Source organism: Hyperolius riggenbachi, chromosome 2 (assembly GCF_040937935.1).
Source record: "Hyperolius riggenbachi isolate aHypRig1 chromosome 2, aHypRig1.pri, whole genome shotgun sequence".
Lineage (NCBI taxonomy): Eukaryota > Metazoa > Chordata > Amphibia > Anura > Hyperoliidae > Hyperolius > Hyperolius riggenbachi.
The window spans coordinates 142,175,375-142,203,178 of record NC_090647.1 but is presented as its reverse complement, the minus strand read 5'-3'; the positions used below and the strand labels follow the sequence as shown (position 1 = coordinate 142,203,178).

The 27,804-nt window shown below is 44.4% G+C and overlaps 1 protein-coding gene across 4 annotated transcripts in view; it reads right to left on the bottom strand.

Moving 5' to 3' along the window:
- LOC137545859 (signal transducer and activator of transcription 2-like) overlaps positions 1 to 27,804 on the bottom strand; it is a 99,390-nt gene that overhangs the window by 27,709 nt on the left and 43,877 nt on the right. For all 4 annotated transcript variants that reach the window (XM_068267579.1, XM_068267576.1, XM_068267578.1 and 1 more), the window contains exons 9-17: positions 26,460 to 26,618; positions 21,746 to 21,838; positions 18,386 to 18,445; positions 14,791 to 14,811; positions 13,885 to 13,972; positions 8,815 to 8,871; positions 6,653 to 6,736; positions 5,978 to 6,079; positions 3,443 to 3,578 (exon numbers count right to left, since the gene is read on the bottom strand). In XM_068267579.1, coding sequence (XP_068123680.1) covers positions 3,443 to 3,578; positions 5,978 to 6,079; positions 6,653 to 6,736; positions 8,815 to 8,871; positions 13,885 to 13,972; positions 14,791 to 14,811; positions 18,386 to 18,445; positions 21,746 to 21,838; positions 26,460 to 26,618 — 800 coding nt within the window. The remainder of the gene's footprint in view (positions 1 to 3,442; positions 3,579 to 5,977; positions 6,080 to 6,652; positions 6,737 to 8,814; positions 8,872 to 13,884; positions 13,973 to 14,790; positions 14,812 to 18,385; positions 18,446 to 21,745; positions 21,839 to 26,459; positions 26,619 to 27,804) is intronic.

The following is a 27,804-nucleotide window of genomic DNA, read 5'->3' as shown; positions in this document are numbered from 1 at the left end:
AGGGTTAGTGTCCTGAACCTTATTTGTGTCACAAACATTTTTTGAACAAAGGGCTCCTAAGGACACACCGGTGTATGCAAAATAGAAAAACTTTATTGGCTATACATGAAAGCGAGACCAATTAAACAATACACAACGGAGCTATAAAAGCAACAGCGCTGTTGTCATTAAAAACCATAGCTGTCAATCAAACCACACTGACACACCATTCCACACACACAAACCAAAGCACTGGGGTACCCCATAAGCAGCAAAAGGCAGTCCACCTATAAAGAGCTTAAGCAAATGGCAGATGGCAATAGCGAAGGAGAAGCAACATAAAAAAGCAGATGTCAAGAGCGGCTTGTCCAGTGTCATCCAAACAGACGTAGTAAAGTCTCATTCAAGAGAACCGGCATGCCTTAAACCTTGCATTCACTCAACAAGTGATTATACTCACGACCTCCCAAATGTCCGTCGTAGGCAGTACACTTTGAGGCTTCACCTGGCTATATTATGCCAGCCGCTCAGGCGGGCTGCAGATGCTGTAGTCCAATAGGGGCCCCCCGCTACGGGATGTGTTCCGGCGTGAGACCTATTGCCGCTGCGGACCCAGCTCGTTCTGCTGGAGAGCCGGTACAACACGTGTGCGCCTTCTCATCTAGCGCACGGTGTCAGCCTCTGCTGTGCACAGTTCACCATATGTCCAAAGATCCACCAGCACAGCCGTCTCGCGCTGGGCCTTCTTCCAAAGGGCGAATTGCTTCAAGCATGAGACGCCAGACTCCACGCGCTGTAGCGGGATTCCCAGCACGTCACCGCCTATGGGTTGGAGGTCAGCGGGCTGGATGGCAGCAACCAATCGCCTTATCATGGGTAAGACTGCCGACCTGACTGCTGTCCAGAAGGCCATCATTGACACCCTGAAAGCAAGAGGGTAAGACACAGAAATACATTTCTGAACGAATAGGCTGTTCCCAGAGTGCTGTATCAAGGCACCTCAGTGGGAAGTCTGTGGGAAGAAAAAAGTGTGGCAGAAAACGCTGCACAACGAGAAGAGGTGACCGGACCCTGAGAAAGATTGTGGAGAAGGACCGAATCCAGACCTTGGGGGACCTGCGCAAGCAGTGGACTGAGTCTGGAGTAGAAACATTCAGAGCCACCGTGTACAGGCGTGTGCAGGAAATGGGCACCAGAAACAGCGGCAGAAGCGCTTGATGAAAGCAACTTTTGCATGTCATTTGGAAATCAAGTCTGGAGGAAGACTGGGGAGAGGGAAATGCCAAAATGCCTGAAGTCCAGTGTCAAGTACCCACAGTCAGTGATGGTCTGGGGTGCCATGTCAGCTGCTGGTCCACTGAGTTTTAGCAAGGACAGGGTCAATGCAGCTAGCTATCAGGAGATTTTGGAGCACTTCATGCTTCCATCTGCTGAAAAGCTTTATGGAGATGAAGATTTCATTTTTCAGCAGGATCTGGCACCTGCTCACAGTGCCAAACCCACTGGTAAATGGTTTACTGACCATGGTATTACTGTGCTCAATTGGCCTCCTGACCTGAACCCCATAGAGAATCTGTGGGATATTGTGAAGAGAAAGTTGAGAGACGCAAGACCCAACACTCTGGATGAGCTTAAGGCCGCTATCGAAGCATCCTGGGCCTCCATAACACCTAAGCAGTGCCACAGGCTGATTGCCACCATGCCACGCTGCATTGAAGCAGTCATTTCTGCAAAAGGATTCCCCACCAAGTATTGAGTGCATAACTGAACATAATTATTTGAAGGTTGACTTTTTTTTGTTTTAAAAACACTTTTCTTTTATTGGTCGGATGAAATATGCTCATTTTTTGAGATAGGAATTTTGGGTTTTCATGAGCTGTATGCCCAAATCATCAAAATCATCAATATTAAAATAATAAAAGGCTTGAACTACTTCAGTTGTGTGTAATGAATCTAAAATATATGAAAGTCTAATGTTTATCAGTCCATTACAGAAAATAATGAACTTTATCACAATATGCTAATTTTTTGAGAAGGACCTGTATCTGCTACTGCGCAAGATGCTGACAAGCCCTTGTTGGCAGACTTTCGGGGGTCCCACCGCTGGAACGGGGCCGCAGAGGATAATGAGGGAAGCCTCTTCAGGATCCAGAGGCTTCCCCTACTGAGTTTTGTACCCCCTAGGGCAGGGGTGTCAAACTCAAATACAAAGTAGGTCGAGATTGAACACTGGGACTTAGTCGCGGGCCAACCTCAATGTCTACTGTCCACCTTCATCCCTTGTAAGGTCCCTGGTGTCTAACGGCTCTCCACCAACCACAATACAGTTCCCCGATGTCTAGAAATCCTCCTTTCTCCTCTATACAGTTCACTGGTGTCTAGTGGTTCTCCCTCCCCTGTACAGTTCCCTGGTATCTAGTGGCCCCCTACCTTACTATACAGTTACCTAGTGTTTAATGCATTCCCCTACCTATCACATATGGCTTTCCTGGTGATCTAGGGCTTCACCTCCAATATAGCTTGCCTGGTGGTCTAGAGTGGGCCAAACATAATGTAAAGTGGGGAAACCACTCTGGGGCTAAATGTAATGGCTCTGAGGGCCAGATTTGGCCCATGGGGTGGAGTTTGACATGTATGCCCTAGGGGCACCGTTTTCCCTTCAAGTTCATTTTAAGGCAGCAATCACACTTATGCAAGGCAATCCTGCATGCCATTTTCCATCGACTTACATCACCGCAGTAGGACTTAAAAGACGCATGAAAAATATAAAACTGCATGTCAAATGCAAAGCCACTGAAACACAATAGATGTGCAACAAAAGAGAAACCGCTATTCTGCACGACGCTGGTTAATTCTAAAAAGTGTAAATGGTCCCTAAAACGTTTGTACTGATTTCCAGCATGTGACGGACCCTGTGTCTGCGTGGGTTTCCTCTGGGCACTACAATTTCCTTCCACATCCCAAAAACATACAGATAAGTTAATTGGCTTCCCCTAAAAATTGGCCCTAAACTATGATTCATACACTACACAATACATACATAGCCATATGACTAAGGTAGAGATTAGACTGCGAGACCCTCCAAGAGACAGTTAAGGGACGATATACTCTGTACAGCGCTGCGGACAATGTCTGCGGTATATAAATACTAAATAATAATAATAATTGTCCAGTTCCAAGTAAGGATTTGCTTGCTTAGGCTCTGGGTATTAGAAGTCGCAAAACCCAGAAGGTCTGCTAAAAGTGCAAGTAAAAACAGGCCCTGGTGTCTGTACACATCTAGGTATTACTGTGTGTGGTATATATGCACTGCCTTGTTATGCTAATGGATTTGCATCCTAAAAACATCAGTTTTGCTCTTATTTTAATACAAATAATTTCAAAATACAGTCACATCAGGAAAAGACTCCCATGAAGAGATATTGATTACAATTCTGAAAGTGAAGAACAAATAAAAATATACCACAAAGTTTCTTTCCAAGCATTTGCAGTTGGTCATGGTTTAAATCCCGCTTTGTACAGCATGAAAACTGCCAGCTGAGGGCGTTAGCCAGGAGAGTCCAGGGGGCAACTGGAGGGTGGCAAAAAAAGGTCAGATCCTAGGAGGGGGAGGAAAAACACTTAAATGAAAGGTCCAACAAGGAAATAGTAATCTGCATGTGCTCTGAGAGTAAATTCATTACTGCTAAAGCAAGGAGACACAGCGCTACTCTTGCAAGCATTACCAGAAAGTCATACTGATAAAACCGTGCAAAAACATCACAAAAATAAGAAGGTGGTCAATACCACTTCTAAAGTTGCCTCAATGCAGTACTTAACTGTCCTCTTGTATGGAAAATGCTGTTTTGTTTACCACAAATGATGCAAGGTTTTTTTTTTCCACATCAATCAGTCACTTCCTTTTAATACCTCATTCACATTCAGAGGTGGGACAAGGTCCTCCAGCACCCAAGGCTGAGACACCAAAGTGCGCCCCTCCATCCCTGCTGCCCCAGCCGTCACACACTGATTGCTATTAGACTAAGAGGTGCCACAGGGCCCACAACCTCCCCAACACCTTAATATCTAGTTATCTGGCTTGCAGTCACTGCTATGTATCCCCTTTTCTTATTTCTTTCTGCTTCAAACACAATTAGGAATGACAGCTGAATGAATTGTGCGCCCCCTCCTACACTGCGCCCTGAGGCTGGAGCCTCTCCAGCCTATGCCTCGGCCCGGCCCTGTTCACATTGGGTGCGTACAGAAATGAATTTAAGCACATGACAAAAACCACATGCGTTGATGCGAGTTTCAGTGTGTTGCAATGCGCTTTTTTAAGTGGACCCATGTGTTTTACATGCGCTTAATAACCTCCCTGGCGTTCAATGTCCCCAGGATTTCTGTGATTAAAGTGATACAATTAATTTTGATAACCTTTTTTTTCCTGTAACTTGTCAAAATGTGTCAAGTAAGGGTCTAGTATACAGTGCAGGAGAGTATTAACGTGTATGCACATCAATACTGTTCACAGCATGTTTTGTATGGACGTGTATATCTGTCAATACCGCTAGGGAGGTGTTGAAGCAAGTTTTGTTCAGCATGTTTTTTGGCTATTCTTTTAATTAGGGGTAAAAAAACGCACCTCCAAGGTGCATTGCTATGCGCTTCTATACACTAAAAAAAGCGCACCCATTCACTTGCATTGCTGTGCTCTTCACAGCGTAATGCACAGAAATATGTGCAATACCAGGTTTCTCAAACAGACATGAACGCAGCGCATAGATGGAATCAATGGAAAAAGCTGTACCTATCAAACGCACAGAGCAATGCGCCGTGCAATGCGTATAGCAACATTCCTAGTGAGAACAAGGCCTTAAAAGGAGTTTGAAGCGTAGTAAAAAAAAATACCCAAGGTAAGAGAAGGCTCTCGATCCTATAGAGCCTTCCCGTTCTCCTCACGGACGCCACATCCCACCACAGTCTCCCCCGTTAGAAGTCTAAGACCCATGGGTTGTAGAGTGCTTTCTTCTGCTTCGGGGAAGCTTCAGCAGTCTTTGGAAACACTTGGGATTCTGAAAATGGGCCGATCTGTACTGCACACGTGCTAGCGCCCTCTCTTGCACTACTGAGCTACAATCTTTGGGAGCCCGAGTGCTTCCCAAGACTTCCAAAGTTTCCCGACGCGGAGTTTAAAACCGAGAAGACTGCGGGGGAACGAGGGGACCGGGACGAGAACGGGAATGCTCTATGAGACCCAGAGCCTTCCCTCTACTTAGGGAAGTAAATGTATTTTTAATAATGCTTCATGCTTGCTTTAAGCCTGGCCAGCAGCTATACTGTGAAATAGGAGAGCCATATACCAATTTTTGTCTTATGTACCAATGTCTATAATAATTTGTGCATGCAATGTATCTCATGTTTGTTTCTTACTCTGTAAATAATAATAATGATGATGGTGGTGGTGGTGATCTCACTACAGGGTTACAGCGCCACCTGGAGGACGGAGGGAAAGCTGCAGCACTGGATCCCTGGAAGGTGAGTAAGTGCTGGGCTGCTCCTTAGCAGCATGATTTTTTTCCTGGTTTTAGGGTCTAAAAGCATGCAAACAAAATTGCACCGCTTTTGGACCCTAAAATGACATGGAAAATGCACCCTCTTGTGGTAGATTTAGAATCAGAGACTGTTCTGCGCCGATTTATTTAACCTCAGACATTATTGATAAATCTCTGTCTATGTCCCAAATTCTCAGTGTTTACATGGGTTTCCTCCTGGCACTCCAGATACCACCATAATCCCAAAACATGCTGACCTTGTAATGGCTAAACATACAAATAAAAAAAAAACGTCCCTAGTTTATGGTAGAGGCAAAAGGTTGTATACTTCTCTGAAAGACAATTAGTGACATAAATTGTTCACTGTTTTCTTTAAAGTGCTACTAAAAAGTGTGTGTCTTTGACAAACAAATGAAGAATAATAGTAAAAATAGTTTCATTCTATTTTTCTACAGCTCTGCTCTTACCTGCGGGTCCGTGCTCAGCAAATTAAACCATAGAACTGAGGCCCAGGCTCCTGTGAACTGAGTGACGTTGTTGGAGATGATCACAAATGGTAACGTAACTGCCTAAAAGGCAAGAGGCACAACAGAAAACAAACAGCATTGTTAACAAGCCTGATGATACACCCAGGAGAAAAAAAAACACAGAAGCCAATATACGCTTAATATTCTTGGTTCAACACATGCTTCCAATCATAATGAGTTAAAGAGGCACCATAGTGTGTTATTTTAGTAGATGCAGTAAACTATTCAAGATACACTCTATTACGTTAATTATCTTGATTTTAGCATCAGAAACATTTCCTTTATTTATGTATAGCTGTATATTTACATGTAGCATGGTCTTCCCAGTGATATCACAGCCTAGGCTGTATAGCTATGCACCCTCCACCTCCTAGTGCACTCTGGGAGACCAGCTATTATTTCTGCTGGCTTTGGAACAAGGAGTAAACACACACACACACACACACACACACACACACACACACACACACACACACACACATATTAATAAAAAAATATAATAATATAAATATATATATTTTTTACTTATTTATATGTACACACACACCGTTGTGTATGGCATGTTTTATAGCAAAGGTGAACATTCCCTTTAAGACAGATAACACCAATGATTACCTCTAAATTCAAGTTCAGACCTTCATAGTTAAACTGTGTTGTAAAGGTTATATTATGAAGCTCCTCAAGGACACAAAGTGATCCCTAAAACACAGAAAATGCAGCATCAGCAAGACAAGGTGGCTGTAACAAGAGACAGAAATCTTCCATCCTTTAAATTTAAAAGACAACTAACCTCAAAACTGAATAAGGCAAATTCTAACAGCAATCAGGTTTACTGGTGAATATAATCTGTATACGGAAGCAATGTGAAGGGCACAAAAATTGTTTAATAGGCCAAATAAGCTTATAAAGCTGGAATGCAGCTCTTGTCTCATTAGTCCTTAATAGGTGGACAATATGCACACAAAAGAGTAAGTTATTTATAGATAGTCTGCTCAAAACGTTAGCACTTGATTTACATCTTCATTCTGCAACATGTCTTGTGCATCCCTCTGAAACACTTTGTAGGTTTAAGGTATTGACTCTCTCTCTCCCCCCCCCCCCTCCTCCTCCAAATCAGTTATATCCATTTTTTGTCCAAATTGTTCCAGAGGGGGGAAAGAAAGCTGTCTAATATTTACACAGACTGTGACAGAGTATTGACCTCCTTAGGCCCTCTCACATTACATAAATTCACATCCCCTGATATGCGGATATCTGATAAGCATTCAAGTTTATACATCATGGAGTTGTAATATATACAGTACATACAAAATTATGATATGATCAGAATACTGAAAATGATTGTACACACAGTGTAAAAACTGTGTGTTGTGTATGTCAGGAGGGTAACCGAGAATGTAGGTGGTGAGCCATTATAGGACGACCAATCTGCTAACAGGAAATAACAGGCTCTACAGTTGTGAAACCTCTTTGGCTAAGCGTACGGCTACAGGCAAGCACAGTAACACAATGCATTTTTGAATTGAAAAGTTAATTTCTGAGGGCAATACTTATGATTTACACTAATCAACATGACTGCTTTAGGATTTAGCGTTGCTTGATTTTGGCTTTCGTTGGCCTACAACACTGAGTTCATTACTACTGATAATTTTCTAATCTTAGTTGTACTCTATTTTATCTAGCAAAGGAACCAAATAAAAGCAAACCATGGTGTCCCGCCTCTCTGTCCCACATCCAAAATTGTAGAGCGGCGCACAGTGGAAGACTAATACGAGCTTCATCAGCTCTGGGTCCTCTGGTCTTTTCAATGCAGTCTGTGTGGCAGCATTCCTCCATCGCCTCCAGATTTCACATGATGCGCTATCATTCCTCTGTAGGCTCCTGATGTCATATGATTTGCCATCATTCCTCTATAGGCTCCTGAAGTCATGCGATGTGACATTGGGAGCCTACATAGGGAAGCTTCCAAACGCTGACAGGCTGCATGGAAAAGACAAGAGAATCCAGTGGCGATGGAGCAGGTATTAGTCATCTGATGTGTGCTTGGACTGGGACAGAAAGGGGCTACTTCTGGCTACCTATACTGAGAAAAGATACTCCTGGTGGCCTATACAGATAGGGACTACTACTGGCTACATACACTCTGGGGGAGGGGGGGGGTCCTTCTTGCTACCTATACTTTGGTGGGGGGGAGGCAGCCATGGCTGGCTACCTATACTGGAGACCTCTGGCTACCTACCCTGAGAGGGCTTCTTCTGACCAACTGAACTGGGGGTGAGCCTATGGGGGGAATACTTCTGGCTACCTATATGGGGACCCTTGTGGCTCCCTATACTGGCATATAGGGGGCTTCTTCAGACTACCTATACTGGGAGTCATCTCTGGCTACCGATACTGGTATGGAGCTAATTCAGTCTACCTATTTTTGAGGGGCTTTGCTGACCTATACTTGGGGGCTATGTAATACTTGGGGGGTACCTCTGGTTACTATGAGTTAAAAGCTACTTAATACTGACTACCTAAAATAAAGGGGGGGGGGTAGGGCACAAAGGTGCCTTAAACATTTTTGGGGGTGGGGAGGGCAACCAAAACTTTTCTGTGGGGCCCCTGTGATTTCTGGCAATACTTGGGGGAAGGGGGCTGGTCCAGGATATATTTTATTTCTTATTGTGACCACCATGAAAGGCAAAATATGCTAGGAGGCAGCAGGAGACAATATCAACACACAAAGGTGCAAATTAACTAAGAGCGTTTGTTAAGGCTCCTCCAATACTCACATCATTTATTCCTTTACCACTTTTTCCTCCAACTCTAGCCTTTTGTTCTCTCACAGTCTAAAGGAAAATAAATATTATTAAATGTTATGCAAAATGTGATAATATTGTTGATATCACTCATTTAGATGATAGCCAAAGGTCACAGCCAACAGATTTTGAATACGATGAACAGATTGTGTAGGCAAGCTCTCATGCTAAAAATAGGTGGTGAAATTGGCCAATCAGAACTGGATGTGTGTACTCTCACTGAGGATTTATTAGAGCTGATAAAAGTCTTGTGTGGAATCTGAGTGCAGGGAACATTCACCTGAGACAATTCAAACTTCAAACCTTCATTTTTAAACTTTTGGATACAAAAATATTCCATGGAAAGCCTGGTTTAGGATCAGAACTACATATACATTTTTTTAATCTCAGTATATTTTCACTTCAGGTTTGCTTTAAGAGTTTTAGACTCCTGAAGGGCTGGAAAAACAAAAATGTGATTGGTGTTGGAAAAGTGGGGACACGCAGAGTACGATTACACAGTAGCTTACATATTTACTGGGAGGTCAGCGCACATTAAAGGACCCTGAGCAGAGGAATAAAGTGGAAATCTGAACTTACCTGAAGCTTCATCCACCAGCCCCCTGTAGCCCAAGAGCAACCTCAGCATCCTCTGGGTCCCCTCTGTGATCCCGCTCACGGCTCAGTTAGGTGCGCAACTTCAGCCAAAGTTGTGCACAACTGAAGAATGAACCACGTCGGACATTTACTGCAACGGGCACGTGATCAAGCTGGGTGCGTCAACACATGCACGAGTAGTTGCACAGGACTTCGGCCTAACAGAGCTGCCAGCGGGACCATGGAGGGGACCCAGAGGATGCTGGGGGGGCTGGAGGAAGCTCCAGGTGAGTTCAGATTTCCATTGTATTCTTCTGTTCAGGATCCTTTTAAAAAGAGCCTGAAGCCATAAAAAAAAACCTCTTTACTGGCCAGTTATCTTAAGAAATGAGATCATAGCTTACAGGGATACTGTAGGGGGTTGAGGGGAAATGAGTTGAACTTACCCGGGGCTTCTAACGGTCCCCCGCAGACATCCTGTGTTGGCGCAGCCACTCACCGATGCTCCGGCCCCGCCTCCGGTTCACTTCTAGAATTTCAGACTTTAAAGTCAGAAAACCACTGCACCTGCGTTGCCATGTCCTCACTCCCGCTGATGTCACCAGGAGTGTACTGCGCAGACACAGACCATACTGGGCCTGCGCTGTGCACTCTTGGTGACATCAGCGGGATCGAGGACACGGCAACACAGGCGAAGTGGTTTTCAGACTTTAAAGTCTGAAATTCTAGAAGTGAACCGGAGGCGGGGCCGGAGCATCGGTGAGTGGCTGCGCCAACACAGGATGTCTGTGGGGGACCGTTAGAAGCCCCGGGTAAGTTCAACTCATTTCCCCTGACCCCCCTACAGTATCCCTTTAACGCCACATTCCTGCAGCAGAACAATGTATTTAATGTCCGGGTAGCACCTGGCGCCAGGTGCTACCCGGACATACTGCTGTCATGTACTCCTATCCTGTATTTGCCTGATGAAGCGGGCTTGACCTGCGAAACGCGTTGCGATCTACCTTTGGAGTGTGCCAATAAATATACCCCCTTTTTGAATACACAGCTTGTTGTGCCTGCTTGTAAGAGGTAAGTCCATCACTGTCTCCTAAGCAATTTTAAAACTTTTAAATATTGTTTTTATCCTTTTGGCGCCTCTGTTCTCGAATATAATACAGAACAATCGTGCCCCATAGAAAAATTTTGATTGTGCCCCAAACCTTATGGACACAAATATTAAAAGCCTTCCAGTGTAGCAATAGGGGATGCAGAGGTTGTGACAACACCATGGCCCCTAGACCAGAAGGGCCCACTAGGGGGGCTTTCTTCCCTCTCCGTTTTTCATTGGTGCTTTTCTGGTAATGATCAACTCTACATGTTCATTGAATAACGGTAATCAATAACAAAAATGATTCCCGTCTCTGATTACACCTCTCTGACACTGCACCTGTCCTTGGTAGATCGCGAAGGACTTCATACTAGATCCCGACTACACTACATTTTCCATTCTGTATATACAATTAAGCTCTGAAAATAGCACATAGGTAGATCATTTTGACTTGCTAATTTTAAAAAGTAGCTCACAAGCCGAAAAAGTGTGGGCACCTCTGCATCAGAGTGCTTCAGGGCCTCTAGCTCCTTAAACTCACACTAAGGGCCCTTTTCCACCAGCGCGTTTGCGCTGGCTGAATCGCAAAAACGCAAACCGCTAGCGATTTTACAATCGCTACGGTTTGCTTTTTAACATAGGAATCGCGGTAGGTCATTTCCACTACCGCGATTCGTTTTTAACTTGATTGCGATCGCGCCGCGGAGCGACTTTTGCCGCGATATAGCAAAATCGCGGCCGCGAACGTCGGGGAATCGCCGCTAATTGCGATTCAGCAATCGCTAGCGTTCAGCGTGAACGCTAGCGATTGCTAGTGGAAAAGGGCCCTAAGACGAAAAAAACAACTTATGATATAAATTGTATGTGTAGTACAGCTAAGAAATAGAACATTAGTAACAAAGAAAATCTCATATTGTTACATACAGGAAGAGTTAAGAAACTTCAGTTACATTGGGATGTGAAAGTTTGGGCAACCTTGTTAAGCGTCATGGTTTTCCTGTATAAATCGTTGGATGTTACGATAAAAAATGTCAGTTAAATATATCATATAGGAGACACACACAGTGATATCTTAGCATTGCATTTCTTTTTTTCTGAGGGCAGGTAGTGAGTGGCTTGTTTTAGGAGGTGAGAGCCCTGGAGCAGGCTATTTGCGCCTGTCCGCCCCTTATGTGTCGCGCCCAGGTTATGCGCACATAGCAGAACGCAATGGACGTTGAGGTAAGTGCCTGTTTTTAATCTTGGGAGGTGTGTGCGGGCGGCTCTTCCCGGCGCTGGCCACGCTGGGGAGATCGTCTGCACCCCCCAGCCTCCACCTCCGGGGTGCCGCTGTGTGGGTTCCAGGCGGTGAGAGTGCCCGAGACCCCCGCGGCCCCCCGGTTGTATGGGGGCAATGGGAAGCCTCCTCGTGGCGCCCCTGGATAGTGCTATATAGCATGAACTAATTCCCGCAGGGCGATTGTTTTGCGGTTTTTGGTTTTTGACCCTGCATATTTAGGCATGCGAAAGCAAATGCTTATTTGCATGAGCAATGTCTCGTGATTAGCCAATAGGCCAAATTTGCAAAGACAGATTTGTCAGGTTCACTTGGTTGATGCACACATGTTCTCTCTCTGTTGTAATTAGCACAGTGATATCTGAGAAGTGAAATTAAGTTTATTGGATCTACAGAAACTGCACAATAATTGTTTAAATAAAATTAGGTAGGTGCATACATTTAGGCACTGTTGTCATTTTATTGATTTCAAAACCTTTAGAACTAATTGAAATTAAATTGGCTTGGTAAGCTCAGTGACCCCTGACCTACATACACAAGTGAATCCAATTATGAGAAATAGTATTTAAGGGGGCCAAATATAAGTTTGCCTCCTCTATTAATTTTCTCTGAAGAGTAGCAATATGGGGGTCTCAAAACAACTCTCAAATGACCTGAAGACAAAGATTGTTCACCATCATGGTTTTTAGAGGAACGATACAAAAAAGCTGTCTCAGAGATTTCAGCTGTCAGTTTCCACAGTTAGGAACATATTGAGGAAATGGAATACCACAGGCTCAGTTCAAGTTAAGGCTCGAAGTGGCAGACCAAGAAAAGTCTTGGATAGACAGAAGCAATGAATGGTGAGAACAGTTAGAGTCAACCCACAGGCCAGCACCAAATACCTACAGCATCATCTTGCTGCGGATGGAGTCAATGTGCATAGTTCAACCATTTGACACACTTTACACAAGTAAATGCTGCATGCGAGAGTGATGCAGAGGAAGCGTTTTCTCTGCCCACAGCACAAACAGAGCCACTTGAGGTATGATAAAGCACATTTGGACAAGCCAGCTTAATTTTGAAATAAGGTGCTGTGAACTGATAAAACTAAAATTGAGTTATTTGGACATAACAAGGGGTGTAATGCATGGAGGAAAAAAACAGCATTCCTAGAAAAACACCTGCTACCTACAGTAAAATATGGTGGTGGTTCCATCATGCTGTTGGGCTGTATGGCTTTTGCAGGGACCGGAAATCTTTTCAAAGTCAAGGGACGCATGGATTCCACTCAGTATCAGCAGATTCTGGAGACCAAAGTCCATGAATCAGTGACAAAGCTGAAGATGCACCGGGGCTGGATCTTTCAACAAGATGACGACCCTAAACACTGCTCAAGATCCACTAAGGCATTAATGCAGAGGAACAAGTACAACATTCTGGAATGGCCATCTCAGTCCCCAGACCTGAAGATAATTGAAAATCTGTGGTGTAAGTTAAAGAGAGCTGTCCATGTTCGGAAGCCATCAATCCTGAGATGTTTTGTAAAGAGGAATGGTCCAAAATAGCTTCAACCAGAATCCAGACTCTCATTGGAACCCATAGGAAGCGTTCAGAGGCTTTAATTTCTGCAAAAGGAGGAGCTACTAAATATTGATTTCATTTCTTTTTTGTGGTGCCCAATTTTATGCACCTGCCTAATTTTGTTTAAACAATTATTGCACACTTTCTGTAAACCAAGTAAACTTAATTTCACTTCTCAAATATCACGGAGTGTGTCTCCTATATGATATATTTAAATTATATTTTTTATCGTAACAACCAATGATTTATACAGGAAAATCATGACGATTAATAAGGTTGCCCAAACTTTCGCATCCCACTGTATCCTTGCAAAAGAGTGTCTCTGAGCTCTTTGACCCAACCTGGGTGGAAGACAGTTCTGTTTTCTGAAGCACTTACAACTCAAAGAAATAGTGAGAGACAGCTTCAGATAAGGCTTTACTGCAGGAAAGTTCAAAGGGTCATTAGCTATGCTTTGTCTTATAGTTTAAAATAGAGCGTGGTTTGTAAAATGCAAATATGACAAAATGATGCAAACAAACACAAACACACCACATACCAGATGTTTGTAGTCTACCACCAAACCATCTCGTTGTACATTCTCTAAAGTTTTTTCTTGAGTTCCAAGTAAATTAAATCTGCGGTATCTTAAAAAAAGGAAACAAATTCTCATAAAGTTTTACCAGATTTAGGGGCACATTTCTTAATGCTACCTTAAAATTCTGATGCACATTGTCCTTTATGTCTTGTTTAAAGAGAATTGAAAAATCAAAACGTAGTTTCTGTTACTTTATTGCAATAGCCTTTCTTCAGTGTCCCCTCTGACAGGAGAAGTCTGCATACAGTGATAAAGCAGTGAATCTATTCACCTTCTCCTGTTAACCACTACTTTCTAAAAAGGTAAAGCTGGTGAAATGAATTAAAGTAGCATTAAAAAAGCAAAAATATAACTGGTTTTAAGTGGGTTTATAAACACATTTTTTAGGGCCTGGACACAATGCCACGTTGCTGAGCTGATTTTAGCAATGTGTACCAGTGTGCAGTACACAGGGACATCAGACAAAACATAGACAGCACTATGTGATGTGCAGGAGTTAGGATGAGAAGGCATATAAGAAATGCAGTGTGCCACACTGAGCATTTGTGCAAGTGGACCACTCAAAAAGGGTCAACTTAGCTTGGCTGCCATGCTGCACTCCATCCTCCTGATACTTCCTCCTTCACAGATGGAAGGAAGGAGTATTGCAAAAATGTAGAGGAGCATAGAGCGCAGTGACTAGAGACAGTGAGCAAGGCAAATACCCCCCCTTGCTATGGCCCGCCTCCACAAACAATTTTCCTGCAATGGAGAAAAAACATAGGTGCCATTTTACAGAAATCGTATTTACAACCTGAACGTGTGCTTAGGCCCTTAGTGACTTACAAAACAGCAAAAACATAATGTGGATGTGACATGGCATCTTACCCTTTGATGTCGGGTAAATTTCTGTAAGAAAAAACAAAACAACATTTTAAGTGTAAATTTTCTAAATCGGAAATATTACCAAACACAAGGAGAAAGGATGCATAGCGTATTATACACAAAGAGCATGACATGGAGACCAGCTTCATTGAAAATACTAATTGTGTGTAAAGCATTGTATACACACGGTTCTCTGCTAAGGCGGCTGGTCAGGGTCGCCTCTGCCAACAATCTAGCAACTGTACAGCTGCACCTGATCCCCATTAACGTGTCGGCAAGAGATTAGACTGGTAGAATGTAGGAGAAGGACATTGTTCTGCTACTCACCCCGCCCGCTCCATGCCGCTCCCTCATGTACATGACATCAACACCAGAGCTGGGGCAAGGTCCTCCAGCACCCAAAGCTGAGACACCAAAGTGCACCCCCCATCCCTCCCACCCCAGCCATCACACACGGATTGCTATAAGACTAAGGGGAACCCCAGGGTCGTCAAACCGCCCCCCCCCCCCCCCCCCCGCACACTGCCTTGTATCCACTTTTCTTATTTCTCTCTGCCTCAAACACAATGGGGGAATGATAGCTGAGTGAACTGTGTGCCCCCTCCTACTCTGCACCTTGAGACTGGAGCCTCTCTCACCTCTGCCTCAGCCCGGCCCTGATCAGCACAACCCCACGCATAGCAACAGAACGTATCACTAGCTTTCTGAACTCTGCCTTGTACTGTCACGCAAGGAATAGAGTCCTAATCCCTGCAAGCGACAGTCCCCATTTAATCATCTAGACCACAGGCACAACATGGACAGAAATAGGGCATCGGATATATGACCCGCTGTGACTGTCCTCTTCTGTTCTGGACTCCGGTGGTGTCTGTTGTAACACAGACCTTCAGAGCCCTTCTGTTGCTCAGGACTGTATGGTTCGAAATCTTGAATAAAGCACGTTCCTTCTTTTTTGTTGAAATACAATCTTTTACAAAAACGAAAAAAAGTATAATGGACAGTGTCATGTAGGGAGGGACTTTGCGTTACACTACTTCAACCCAGACAATGGCTGTGGTGAAAATGGACAGGTCTGAATGGGTTCTGTAAAGAACATTGAATCTGTGGAAATGGACATGCCTATTTACCTGGATTGTGGAAAACAATACAATTTTTTCTTTGCTGTGCTTTTTAATAGGACATTGCAGGGATATCTTAGATCTCCTCTGGATTGTTTCTTAGTTCTCTGGCCCATTCACACACTGCTTAACCTTTAATTTTAGTCCATACAGCCCAGTGATGTTACACAACGGAAACACTACACTACACACACACACACATACAGGGAGTGCAGAATTATTAGGCAAATGAGTATTTTGACCACATCATCCTCTTTATGCATGTTGTCTTACTCCAAGCTGTATAGGTTCGAAAGCCTACTACCAATTAAGCATATTAGGTGATGTGCATCTCTGTAATGAGAAGGGGTGTGGTCTAATGACATCAACACCCTATATCAGGTGTGCATAATTATTAGGCAACTTCCTTTCCTTTTCGCAAAATGGGTCAAAAGAAGGACTTGACAGGCTCATTAAAGTCAAAAATAGTGAGATATCTTGCAGAGGGATGCAGCACTCTTAAAATTGCAAAGCTTCTGAAAGAGAGTCTGAAGCGAGAATAAATCTCGCTTCAGACCTCATAGATAGCAGGGGCATAACGCCGCTATCCCGCGGCTTAACGGGGGTCCCTGATCCCCCAAATCCCCTCCGTGCAGCGGGGGAGCGCTTCCGCATTGGGGCAGGGCTAACCGCCGCAGCCCTGCCTCCCGCGCGTCTATCAGATGCGTACCTCCGCCTCTCCCCCGCCCCTCTCAGTCTTCCTTCACTGAGAGGTGCGGGGGAGAGGCGGCGATGCGCGTCTGATAGACGCGCTGAGAGGCAGGGCTGCAGCCGTTAGCCCTGCCTCCAGGAAGAGCAAAATTTACGACCAAGTTGGTCGTTGATTTTGCAGGGGGGGGGTTTGGGGGTGAAGGGACCCCCGTTTAGCCGCGGGATAGCGGCGTTTTAGCAGGGGCACACATGTCCCTGCTAACTATGAGCTCTGAAGCGAGATTTATTCTCGCTTCAGAGTCTCTTGAAGCGTGATCATCGAACAATCAAGCGTTTCATTCAAAATAGTCAATAGTGTTAGGCACCCCCTCACCCCCACTGTATACCCCGCTGTGTCTGCATACCGTGGATTAAAGGTACCTCTTTTTCTACTGCAACAGTGCCTCGGCTTTCTTCACTTCACATGACCACTGTTTGTTTCTGAGAGCACGCTGCAATATGGAGTACACAATCCGGTAAAACCCAGGACCTCCCTACCTGCACCTAGTGCCAGTCTTTCTCTTTCTCATTGTTATATTTATACTGTATAAGCAGATCTCTCTGGTTTGTGTGAGGATAATGGAATGCGGTAAAAATGACTCTTGCCTGGGTAGCAATGAAACAAATAACTACTGCAAAAGTAGTACAGAGGCGCCAACAGGGTAAAAACAATATTTCTTTAAAATGGATAAAATGAAGTAGGTAGCGGTGGACTTACCCCTCCAAAACAGACACAAAAATTGCTGTTTTAAGCAAAAATCAGTTTATTTACATACTCCGAACAAGGTGCAACGCGTTTCGCGGGTATATCCCACTTCCTCAGGCAATAAATAGGAGCATATCACCAATGCGGTCCAGTACATAGCCTGGCGCCAGGCTATGTACCGGACCGCATTGGTGATATGCTCCTATTTATTGCCTGAGGAAGTGGGATATACCCGCGAAACGCGTTGCACCTTGTTCGGAGTATGTAAATAAACTGATTTTTGCTTAAAACAGCAATTTTTGTGTCTGTTTTGGAGGGGTAAGTCCACCGCTACCTACTTCATTTTATCCATTTTAAAGAAATATTGTTTTTACCCTGTTGGCGCCTCTGTACTACTTTTGCAGTTGTTTCCACCCCTGGTGGAGGGGAATGCTTCTTTTTTCCCGATCTACAGAGAGCGACTTCTTAATCCTGAGTGGGGACAGTTCTAATCTCCTCACCTGCCTTCATAGTGGTTACCTGGACGGTAACCCTTGTTTGTGAGTATAACCTACCTATACTTACCTTCCATACCCAATTTACAGTACATACTACACTATACTGGGCTCTCGGCGTCTTTCCTTATATTTTGAAATAACTACTGCTTTTTCATAGTCACAGCACAATTCAAAAGCCATTGTGTGTGCCCCCCCTGCATTTTGCTGGTAGTCAATGAATCCTTAAGGGCCATTTTACATAGGCAGCACTGCTGAGCAGGGCACACCATCAGGCAGCACTGCTGCCCATGGCAAAGTATGGAAAATGGGGCAGCCCATCTCCACCGCTAATGAAGTTATATGCTTTTTATACACGGCACTGCATTGTACTACGGCTGGTGAGAAACAGGTCGTGTCCGATCAGGGTAAAAGAGCAGCGAGCATGGCTATGCACTGCTGTTGCTGTAAATGGGCCCATATAGATCTCTATGGGGCAGACTACTGGTCATACACATTATAAAGCAGAAGCTAACAGGGGGTGTGAAAAGCTAGAGCATCAAACAACTTACTTATCAATTTTGGAAACAACCTTCATGGTGCAGCCAAGTCCTGGCAGATTTACTAGAAACCTGGCAAAAATAAAGAACTTCACATTAATTCCGCACAGCGTAATATGTTGACGCTTTATAAAAACAATACATAAAATATCGTTCATGTGTGTGTGTGTGTGTGTGTGTGTGGGGGGGGGGGGGGGTTGAGAGACAGATGAAACATCTAAATACATATTATTGCTATTATTAGGGTTTGGATGCGCATTTAATAAAAATCATATGCAGCTTGGAATTCACGTATGCCAATTAGTGAAATTCCTGTGTTTTGATTGGCTGTATTCCAAGCTGCAAATCTGCAGTAGATTTGCACACTTGCCACAACTATTTGCATCTCATTACCATCTCTACATCTGGACTATTATAGATGACCTCTGGGGGCAGCAGCATGCGCAGGGAGCCTCCTACTGACTGCAAGCACAAATACATCTACCTGTGCCAAAAGAAAGCTCCACTGTTTTATGGAAAGGATAGTGCAGCTAATGAAGATATGCTAAAAGTTTAGGCATGCAGTTTGAATAAATATAATAGATCATTACTTTAATTGTGCATTCAAAAGTTTTGTAAAAACATGGAAAATATGCTCCACAAGTTCAGAAAGCCTCAGAAAACTCCATGATCCTGTTCAATTGCCCCTAAGGCCCCCGTTCACAAGGGTTTTTACGACAGGATTTTTTTTTGCGTCTTTTTTACTGGACAATTCCGGGATTTTTTAGTGATCTTGATTCACTTTTTTTTTTTTAACATTTCAATCGCGATCACTCTAAAATCGCAAAAAGCACTGCATGCACCACCTTTTGTTTACTTCAAAACGCCAGTGGTCGATGCAGTGAGATCACTGCCATATACTTTTAATTACACTAGCGCTCTTCAAAGCACTAGTGATCGGCGGTAATCGCCCGCAAATCGCCCCAGTGTAAATGAGCCCTTAGGCTCCTTTCACACCATGTCCATTGCATCACTCCAAAACAGACAAAGTAATTACATCAAAGTGTGATGCAATTATATTTCAATGAGGCTTTCACACTGGTAGTGCTGCAGTGCGGTGTGAAGAGTAGGGACGTGCACAGTGCAAGCACAAACCTATAGACAAGATTGCTGCACTGTATGCATTGCTTCGTATAGAAAACATGCAATGTAGGTACTATGGCAAAAATACACACGATGCAATGCAGATGGACACACATAGTGCCAGAAAAATTCCCATTTGAAAAAACGTCCTTGTTTTCTGCAGACAAGTGTGAACCCTCCCTCAGTCTGATGCCTTGCCTCATGATAGGATAGGTGGAGTCAGGAAGGAATAGTTTCAGCTAACAGAGAAATCACGCACCCTCGGCATGCCCATGTGGATATAGGGAAGGTGTTACGGCTGGCTGACTGACTGACTGTCAGTTGCTGAGGATTTTTTTAAATAGTGGAGCAGTTTTTTAAAATATTCTATTAAACGCATTTACAGTTAAAAGTGCCTGAAAAGGGCCTTTAAAGTGTACCTGAGGCTAACCTCAGTTCAAAGACATTCATTCCTATGAAGAGGGAAACCTCTAGATCCTGTAGAGGTTTTCCACGCCATCCTCCGCTCCACTTTTGCTGAGTGTGGACCTCCCAAAAGACTCCAAGCTTGCGACCGCATGAGCGTGGCTGTACTGTGCCTATGCAGTAAACCACCGGTGCACGAGCATCTCCGTGCTACTGCGCAGGTGCGGCCGCACAGGAAGAGGAGTGGGGTTGCGATGTGCAGGAGGGTCCCAGGCAGCGGCGGAGGCCCAGAGGAGGTTGTGGGGAGCTTCTGGAAGATGAAGAAGCTTCCCTCTCCTTATGTAAGTGTTTGGTTTTTGACTCAAGGTACACCTTGGGTTCTCTTTTGCCTCGCTGGTGGTATGATTATTGCCAGGCTTTAGAGTCTAAAAGTGATGCAATTTTTTCACATATGGCTGACTGGATGAGAGCCTCCATACTGTTCTCACTATGGGCTCTTCTAACTAAAGGCAAATGGAAATGTTGGACAGCTGTCACTGGGCCCCGGTGCTAAAATATAAACTTATGTTGCTTCATGTCTTAAAACTAATGGGTAACAGTTCAGGGGAAAAATGAAAATGGATTACATTCAGCACACTTGAAGCAGCACTATCCATCTGGCAAGGTGTAAGAGTGCCATCACTAGTGTGCTGAGTTGTACGGCTCTGCAGCGAGGCCTTAAAACTGCAGTGACCTATTTTGTAAAAAATGGTCTGGTCACTAGGGGGGGGTTTAAAGTGGATCCGAGGTGAACTTTTACACATTGCATAATTGTGTTCCTTTCCTATTGTTTATTGGGCATTCCTCAAGCCAAATACTTTTTTGTTTTTTTTTTAATACTCTAATTCCCTATAAACTAAGGAAGCCACACCCACAGGTTTTCAGAGAGCCTTGGCAGTAGCAAGGGCTCATAGGAGCTCAGTCTGGGCAGGAGGAGGATGAGGTGTTACTAGCCATTGATTTCAGACGCAGAGGGGAGGAGGGAGGATTAGGTTTTTTTCACAGGCTTAGTGATCAAGATACAGATAAGTCTGCCTCTGTGTAATGTTTACAAACAACATGGCTGCTGTCATTGTATCATAGGAAGAAATAATCATTTTCTATTAAAGCTGTTTGCAGCTATATTTGCTGTGTAAACTATCTAAACTTTAGATAAGATATATAGACAAGTAACTTGTTATAGTTAGTTTTTCATCTCAGATCCGCTTTAAGCCCGTGGTCCTTAAGTGCTTGAACAATACCAGTTGCCTGGCAGCCATGCTGGTCTATTTAGCTGCAGTGGTGTCTGAATTACACACCAGAAACAAGCATGCAGCTAATCTTATCAGATCTGACAATGTCAGAAACACCTAATCTGTAGCATGGTTGTTCAGGATCTATGGCTAAAAGTATTGGTGGCAGAGGATCAACAGGATAGCCATGCAACTTGTATTGTTTAAAGGGAGCCTTAACTGAGAGGGATATGGATGTTTCCTTTTAAATAATAGCAGTTGCCTGGCAGTCCTGCTGATCTCTTTGGACGGAGTAGGGGCTGAATCACCGACCTGAAACAAGCATGCAGCTAATCCAGTGTGACTTCAGTCTGATCTGCATGTTTGTTGAGGGGCTGTGGCTAAAAGTATTAGAGACACAGGATCAGCAGGAGAGGCAGGCAACTGATATTATTTTAAAAGGAAAAATCCATATCCTTCACAGTTTAGGTTCCCTTTAAAAGGAAATAAATATGGCAGCCTCCATGTCCCTCTCCTTACAGTTACCTTTAACAGAAAATTACACAAGTTTTCAGTGGACTTAGCTCAGACTCACCTGGCTCTCACAGAGAACTGTATGCTGGTCTTTAACACCAAGGCTCTCTTGCAAGGGTATGGCATCATTGGTTGCTTATCCACCACAAACGATCTGATGGGAAGAATTTATCAAAACTGTCATAAAACAAGGAAGCCACAGACTGCTGCTGCAAACCTGTATTTAGTAGCATTGCTGGTAAAATGGGTGGAGTCATCTTACACACTAACTCCATTACATAGCGTATTTTTTGCACCATAAGACCGCACTTTCTATCCCCCCAAAACTGGGGGAAAGATTAGTGTTTATGATGCAATTCTGGCCAGACTGTGGCTCCCTTCCATTGTCTGAACGTCTTCTGGTTCTGTTTTCCTCCCTCCCCTTTGCATCATTATGTCCCTGGGGTTTTCCCCTCCCTCCCTTAGATGCAGGAAGCATCTGTTAATGTATTATTCACCCTGCCTGTAGGGACAGCGGCTCTCCTGTGACTGGCAGTGTACTTCTTTACAGTAACTTCGAGTGAGGACCCTGAAGTTATAGAGAAGTACACTGCCGGTCACAGGAGACCCGCCGTCACTACAGGGAGTGTGAGTGATACAGTGACAGACACTTCTTGTGCCAATCTCTGAGAGAGGGGAGAACACCAGGGACATAACCCTGCAAGGGGCCAGGGAGGGTAGCTTGAAAAATGCACATGCCCACCCAGACATGTGCACGGTGTTCCACCGCGATTCTCCCCAGTGGCTGGGGGTACTTAAGGGATCCCCACAAGCTTATCTCCGAGGAAGCAGCTGTACTGCAGATCACATGAGAAACATGCAGCAGTCGGCAGTGGCATATCTGGAGGCATACAGGCATGGCTTGTGCCATGGGCGCCATGCCTGCCATCCCATCACCATTGCACCTCCACTTCCTCCTGGTCCCCGCTGCCTCTCCTAATCAGAGACCTCAGATCAGGGCGACTGTATAGGCGGAGAGAGGCAGAGCAGGGTGCACGCTATCCGCACGAAATGGACACTTCAATGTGGAAGTGACGTCATTAGTCAATCCCTGCGAGTGAAGTGCAGCGCCCGGCCCTGCAAAGCGCCCAGCTTCTTGTTTTGTTTTTTTAACAGGGGCAGGTCATGTGGGTGGGGGGGGGGGGGAAGTAATATGCGCCGTATTACCCAGATATGCCGTTGGATCTTTGGGTACTTGCATACTTGCACTCTGTGACTGATTTGTAAGCTCATTTTTTCTTTGCCGGTTTACTCAGCCTTCCTGGTGTAGATTGTGTTATTACAAAAAAACCTATGTTACTGTGCGCTCCCTGATATAACAACAGTAGTATTACTGAAAAACGTGAAGATTATGCAAAGTGAATAAAAACTTCAAACATAATAATAAAGTCCTCAAACCACAGTCCAATGACTCATTTACGTGTCCATGGATCGCTGCATCAGGCACCAAGCACATGATGTAATTCCAGTTCTCCTTCAAGATGCTGCGCTCACATGTGCAGTCAATCTTCTTATAATTGTGTAACTCAGAAAAAAAGAAAAAACAGACATACTGCATTAAAACATTGCCTCTTCCCCCACCCAGTGCTGCAAGCAATATCTTTTGTGTATCCACCACGACTCACAGGGTCATACAGGTCCTCACCATGTGAAATAGCTGCCAGGTCACAGACAGCAATACCAGCACCTCCAAGTTTCTAACCATATACACTCTCACACTCCACGGAGCTACAGGCGAAGGAAGCTGGTGTGGTGGAGCTCATGCTGATACATGCTTGTTTTTACTTTGAACATGTGAGTGCACTGGATTTTGATATATTTTAATAAATTGTATGGTTTTACGCTATGTGGAGTCCTTCAGTTGATAGGCTGATATGAAGGTTCTGCTCCTGTGGTGATTTACTTGCTGAGGATTGGCTGAAAATATCTACGTGGATACACTAAGCGCTTCTGCTGTCTTATAATATGGACGGCAGAGAATAAGGTGAGAGGCCACGTATGTTCCTGTGGATATTTGCATGCATCTGGGAGAGTGTATATGGTTAGAAACTTGGAGGTGCTGTGGCTTGGCAGCTATTTCACATGGTGAGGACCTGTATAACCCTGTGGGCCCGTTTCCACTATCGCGAATCTGCATGCGTTTCCTGCATGCAGATTCGCACAGCCAATACAAGTGGATGTGCCTGTTTCCACTTGTCAGTTTTCCTGAGCGTTTTTCTGTGCAGGATTTTTCTGCACGGCAGAGCCCTCAGAATTCGCCTGCGTGTGGAATGCATGCAAATCGCCGCTAATGTATTTAATAGGGAAATCGCCTGCGGCTTTGGCATGCGAATTTTCATGCGAATTCGCATGGAAATCAATGGAAAAACACACCGGCACTGCCATGGTTAAATTCGCATATAGCGTCATCCATGCGAATTTTCATGCGAATTCGCACGAAAATTCGCATACAGCCGCATGAGAAATTCGCATCCGCATGCGAATTTTAACCGCGGCGATTCGCACCGCACAAGTGGAAACGGGCCCTGAGAGTCGTGGTGGATACACAAAAGATATTGCTTGCAGCACTGGGTGTTGTGGGAAGAGGCAATGTTTTAATGCAGTATCACGCGATGGTCTGTCTTTTCTTTTTTCTGAGTTACACAATTCAAGAAGATTGGATGCACATGTGAGCGCAGTAGATTGTGTTATTAGCTCTCTGGAATGCCAGGTGGAGATTTTTTTTACCATAATATATCCAGCATATGTGTTGTTTGATTACCTATCTATATCCATTTGTCAGATACATACATAAACATAGGACTATGGTAGGGAATAGATTGTGAGCCCATCTGAGGGACAGGTAAGTGACAAGTCAATATACTCCGTACAGCGCTGCGGAAGATGTTGGTGCTATATAAATACTAAATAATATTAATAATAATAATAATAATAATACAGCATTTGTTTTTCATTATCCCCCTTTGGCAGGGCTGTGGAGTCGGAACAAAAATCCCCTGACTCAGGGTGCGTTTCCACTAATGCGAATTCGCATGCGTTCCCCGCATAACCAATAGAAGTAAATGAGCCTGTGTCCACTTGTCAGGAAAACGGAGCGTTTTCTTGTGCAGGAAAAATCTACACAGCAGAGCCATCCGAATTAGGACACCGCACATACCGCATGCGATTCGCATACAATATATTTCATAGGGAATTAGCATGGTGGTTTTGTATGCAAATTTTCATACAAATTCGCATACGATTTAGCATGAAAACAATGAAAAAGCACACAGGCACTGACATGGTTAAATTCGCACACAGCATCATCCATGCGAAATCGTATGCGAATTTGCGGTAAAATTTGCATACAACCGCATGCGATTTCGCTCCTGCATGCGAATTCGTCTGCAGAGAATCCACTGTGATTCCCCACCGCACTAGTGGAAACGCACCCTCAGACTCCTCAGTTAATGAAACCACAGACTCCAGGTATCCAAAATAGCTCCAACTCCGACTCCTCTACTCCTTAGTCTAATTTTTACAAAGGCTATGGATTTCATTCAAAAATCATCCGACTCCTCTGTTTATGGAAACCACCGACTCAGACTCCAGGTACCCAAAATTGCTCTGACTCCTGACTCCACAGCCCTGCTCTTTGGAACCATTATCATATCAAATTACTCAGTATTACAAACCCATCTCCTTCTGCTGCAGTTTTTAAATTGGGTTTAACTGGATACGTCCCTTAAAAGAGGATCTGTAACGACAAAACGTCCCCTGGGGGGTACTCACCTCGGATGGGGGAAGCCTCTGGATCCTAATGAGGCTTCCCACGCCGTCTGCCGTCCCTCGGGGGTCTTGCTGTAGCCCTCCGTACAGCGGTGACGTAATATTTACCTTCCTGGCTCCTGCGCAGGCGCTCTGGCTGCTTTCGCTCCGAAGGAGGCGGAAATACCCGATCGCCGTCGGGTCCGCTCTACTGCGCAGGCGCAAGTCTCCAGCACCTGCGCAGTAGAGTGGACCCGACTGAGATCGGGTATTTCCGCCTCCTTCGGAGCGAAAGCAGCCACAGCGCCCCCGCTGGAGCCTGCAAAGGTAAATATTGAATTGAACAGTCGGGCCTGTCGCCGGCTGTTCGGAGGGCTGCAGCGAGACCCCCATGGGGCAGAGGACGGCGTGGGAAGCCTCATTAGGATCCGGAGGCTTCCCCCACCCGAGGTGAGTACCCCCCAGGGGACGTTTTTAATGTTACAGAGTCTCTTTAAATAAATTGTGATATACATTGAACAAATTGGCTTTTGATCAGCTGCAGCTTATAGTGCAAAAAATACAGTACATGCACAACTCATTTTTAAACATCCTTTTAAATAAACCCCAAAAAAACCCACAACTACTGGTCTGTGCTGATGTGAGGCTAGAAACCCACTAGGAGCGATTTTCTGAGCGTTTTGCGATTTGAAAACTCTTGCTAATGTAATGCTATGAGTGTGATCCTGAGCGATTTGATTTGATAAAAAATCCCCATAGCATTGCATTAGCAAAAGCTTTTTCAACTCACTAGCAATTAGAAATCGCTCCCAGTGGGTTTCTGGCCTAAAGCTGGTTATAAAAAACAGGATCTTATGAAAGAATGTTTAATCATAATAATATTATTAATAAGGGCTCAACTCATAAGCATTTACTAGTACACAAAACATTTTTAGGCAGTGATCCTTTAAGAATTGCAAGCAGAAGACAAATAGAATGGGGAGACTTACTTGTGCAGAAGAGTACAGAGCATTTCATTCAGTTTATTCTGCAGCGTCTGCAGGTCAGTCTTCAGAGGGTCTCCTTCATAAGACACCTGAGTTGACAGCTCAGCAAGAACACAGAGGTGATGTCTTAGAAGGAAAAACACCCCCACTGTGCTTGTAACCCTAAACAGAAAAAAAAAAGGTCTGCATCACTTCTTAAAGTTTTCATTAGCTGCTTACGATTTTGGAAGGGGAGCGGGGGGGGGATATTTTGGGCAATTTTAATCATGGCATCTAAAGCCATGTACACAATGTCAACCAATGTCACCCTTAACCATCGTTGACCAATTGTTAAGAGGCACATTTTGGAGATTACCGGTAAGCATTGTACAAACACAATGTTCAGCTATAGCCAAGCAGCATGCACAGTTCAAAAGAGAGAGAGAGAGGTGCAACAAGTTGTGAACAAGTAAGCAGCATCCCTTTGTGGGGGTGGGAGGATTTTAAGACGCATGCATTTTTTTTTTTTGTTGCTCAGTGATCCACTGTGGCAGAATGCTAAAGGACCTTGTGTGCTGTACACACACTAGATTATTGAGCAAGACAGCATAGAATCATCATCTTGGCAAAGTTTTCTGAAGCACATGTAGAACTAGAACACAGTAATGAGAGGGTGATATAGGCAGCTATGCAGATTTCCTTTTAAACAATGCTAGTTGGCTGTCCTGATCCGTGCCTGCAGCACACACTTGAAACAAAGATGTAGCAGGCAGAGTCAGCTTTCAGTCACCTGAGCTGCATAGAGCGGCATACAAGTGTCTGAAATGAGTCAGCTGTTATCAGTGCAAGGCAAGAATTAACTTGGCTCTATAGTTAAGTTATTTGGCTTCTCCCTAAATTGGCCCTAGACCAGATACATGCATATGGCTATGGTAGGTAATAGATTTTTTCTTAGGGCTGTTCACACTTGGCGATTCTTCAGCAAAGCGCTGCTACTAATGTATCCCTATCGATACATTCACACTGCCACGGATGCGATCTCGATCAATCGCAAACGCGCTGCTTGCAGCGTTTCAGGGGTGATTGTGCTGTGACTCTCATTCTATTGAACTGGAATTACAAGCGCAAATCGTGCTGAATCGCGAGATTTTGTTTAAAAATCGCGATTGCAGAGCCGAACGCGATCGCGGGCTAGCGGTGCTCCAAGTGCTGAGAGTGAACTAGCCCTTAGGGACAGTTAATTGACAAGACAATATACTCTGTACAGTGCTGCGGAAGATGTCAGCACTATATAAAATACATACAGTAATGATAATAATAGGAACTGGGAAGTAGACCATTTACAGAGTACTTATTTAGAGGAATACTG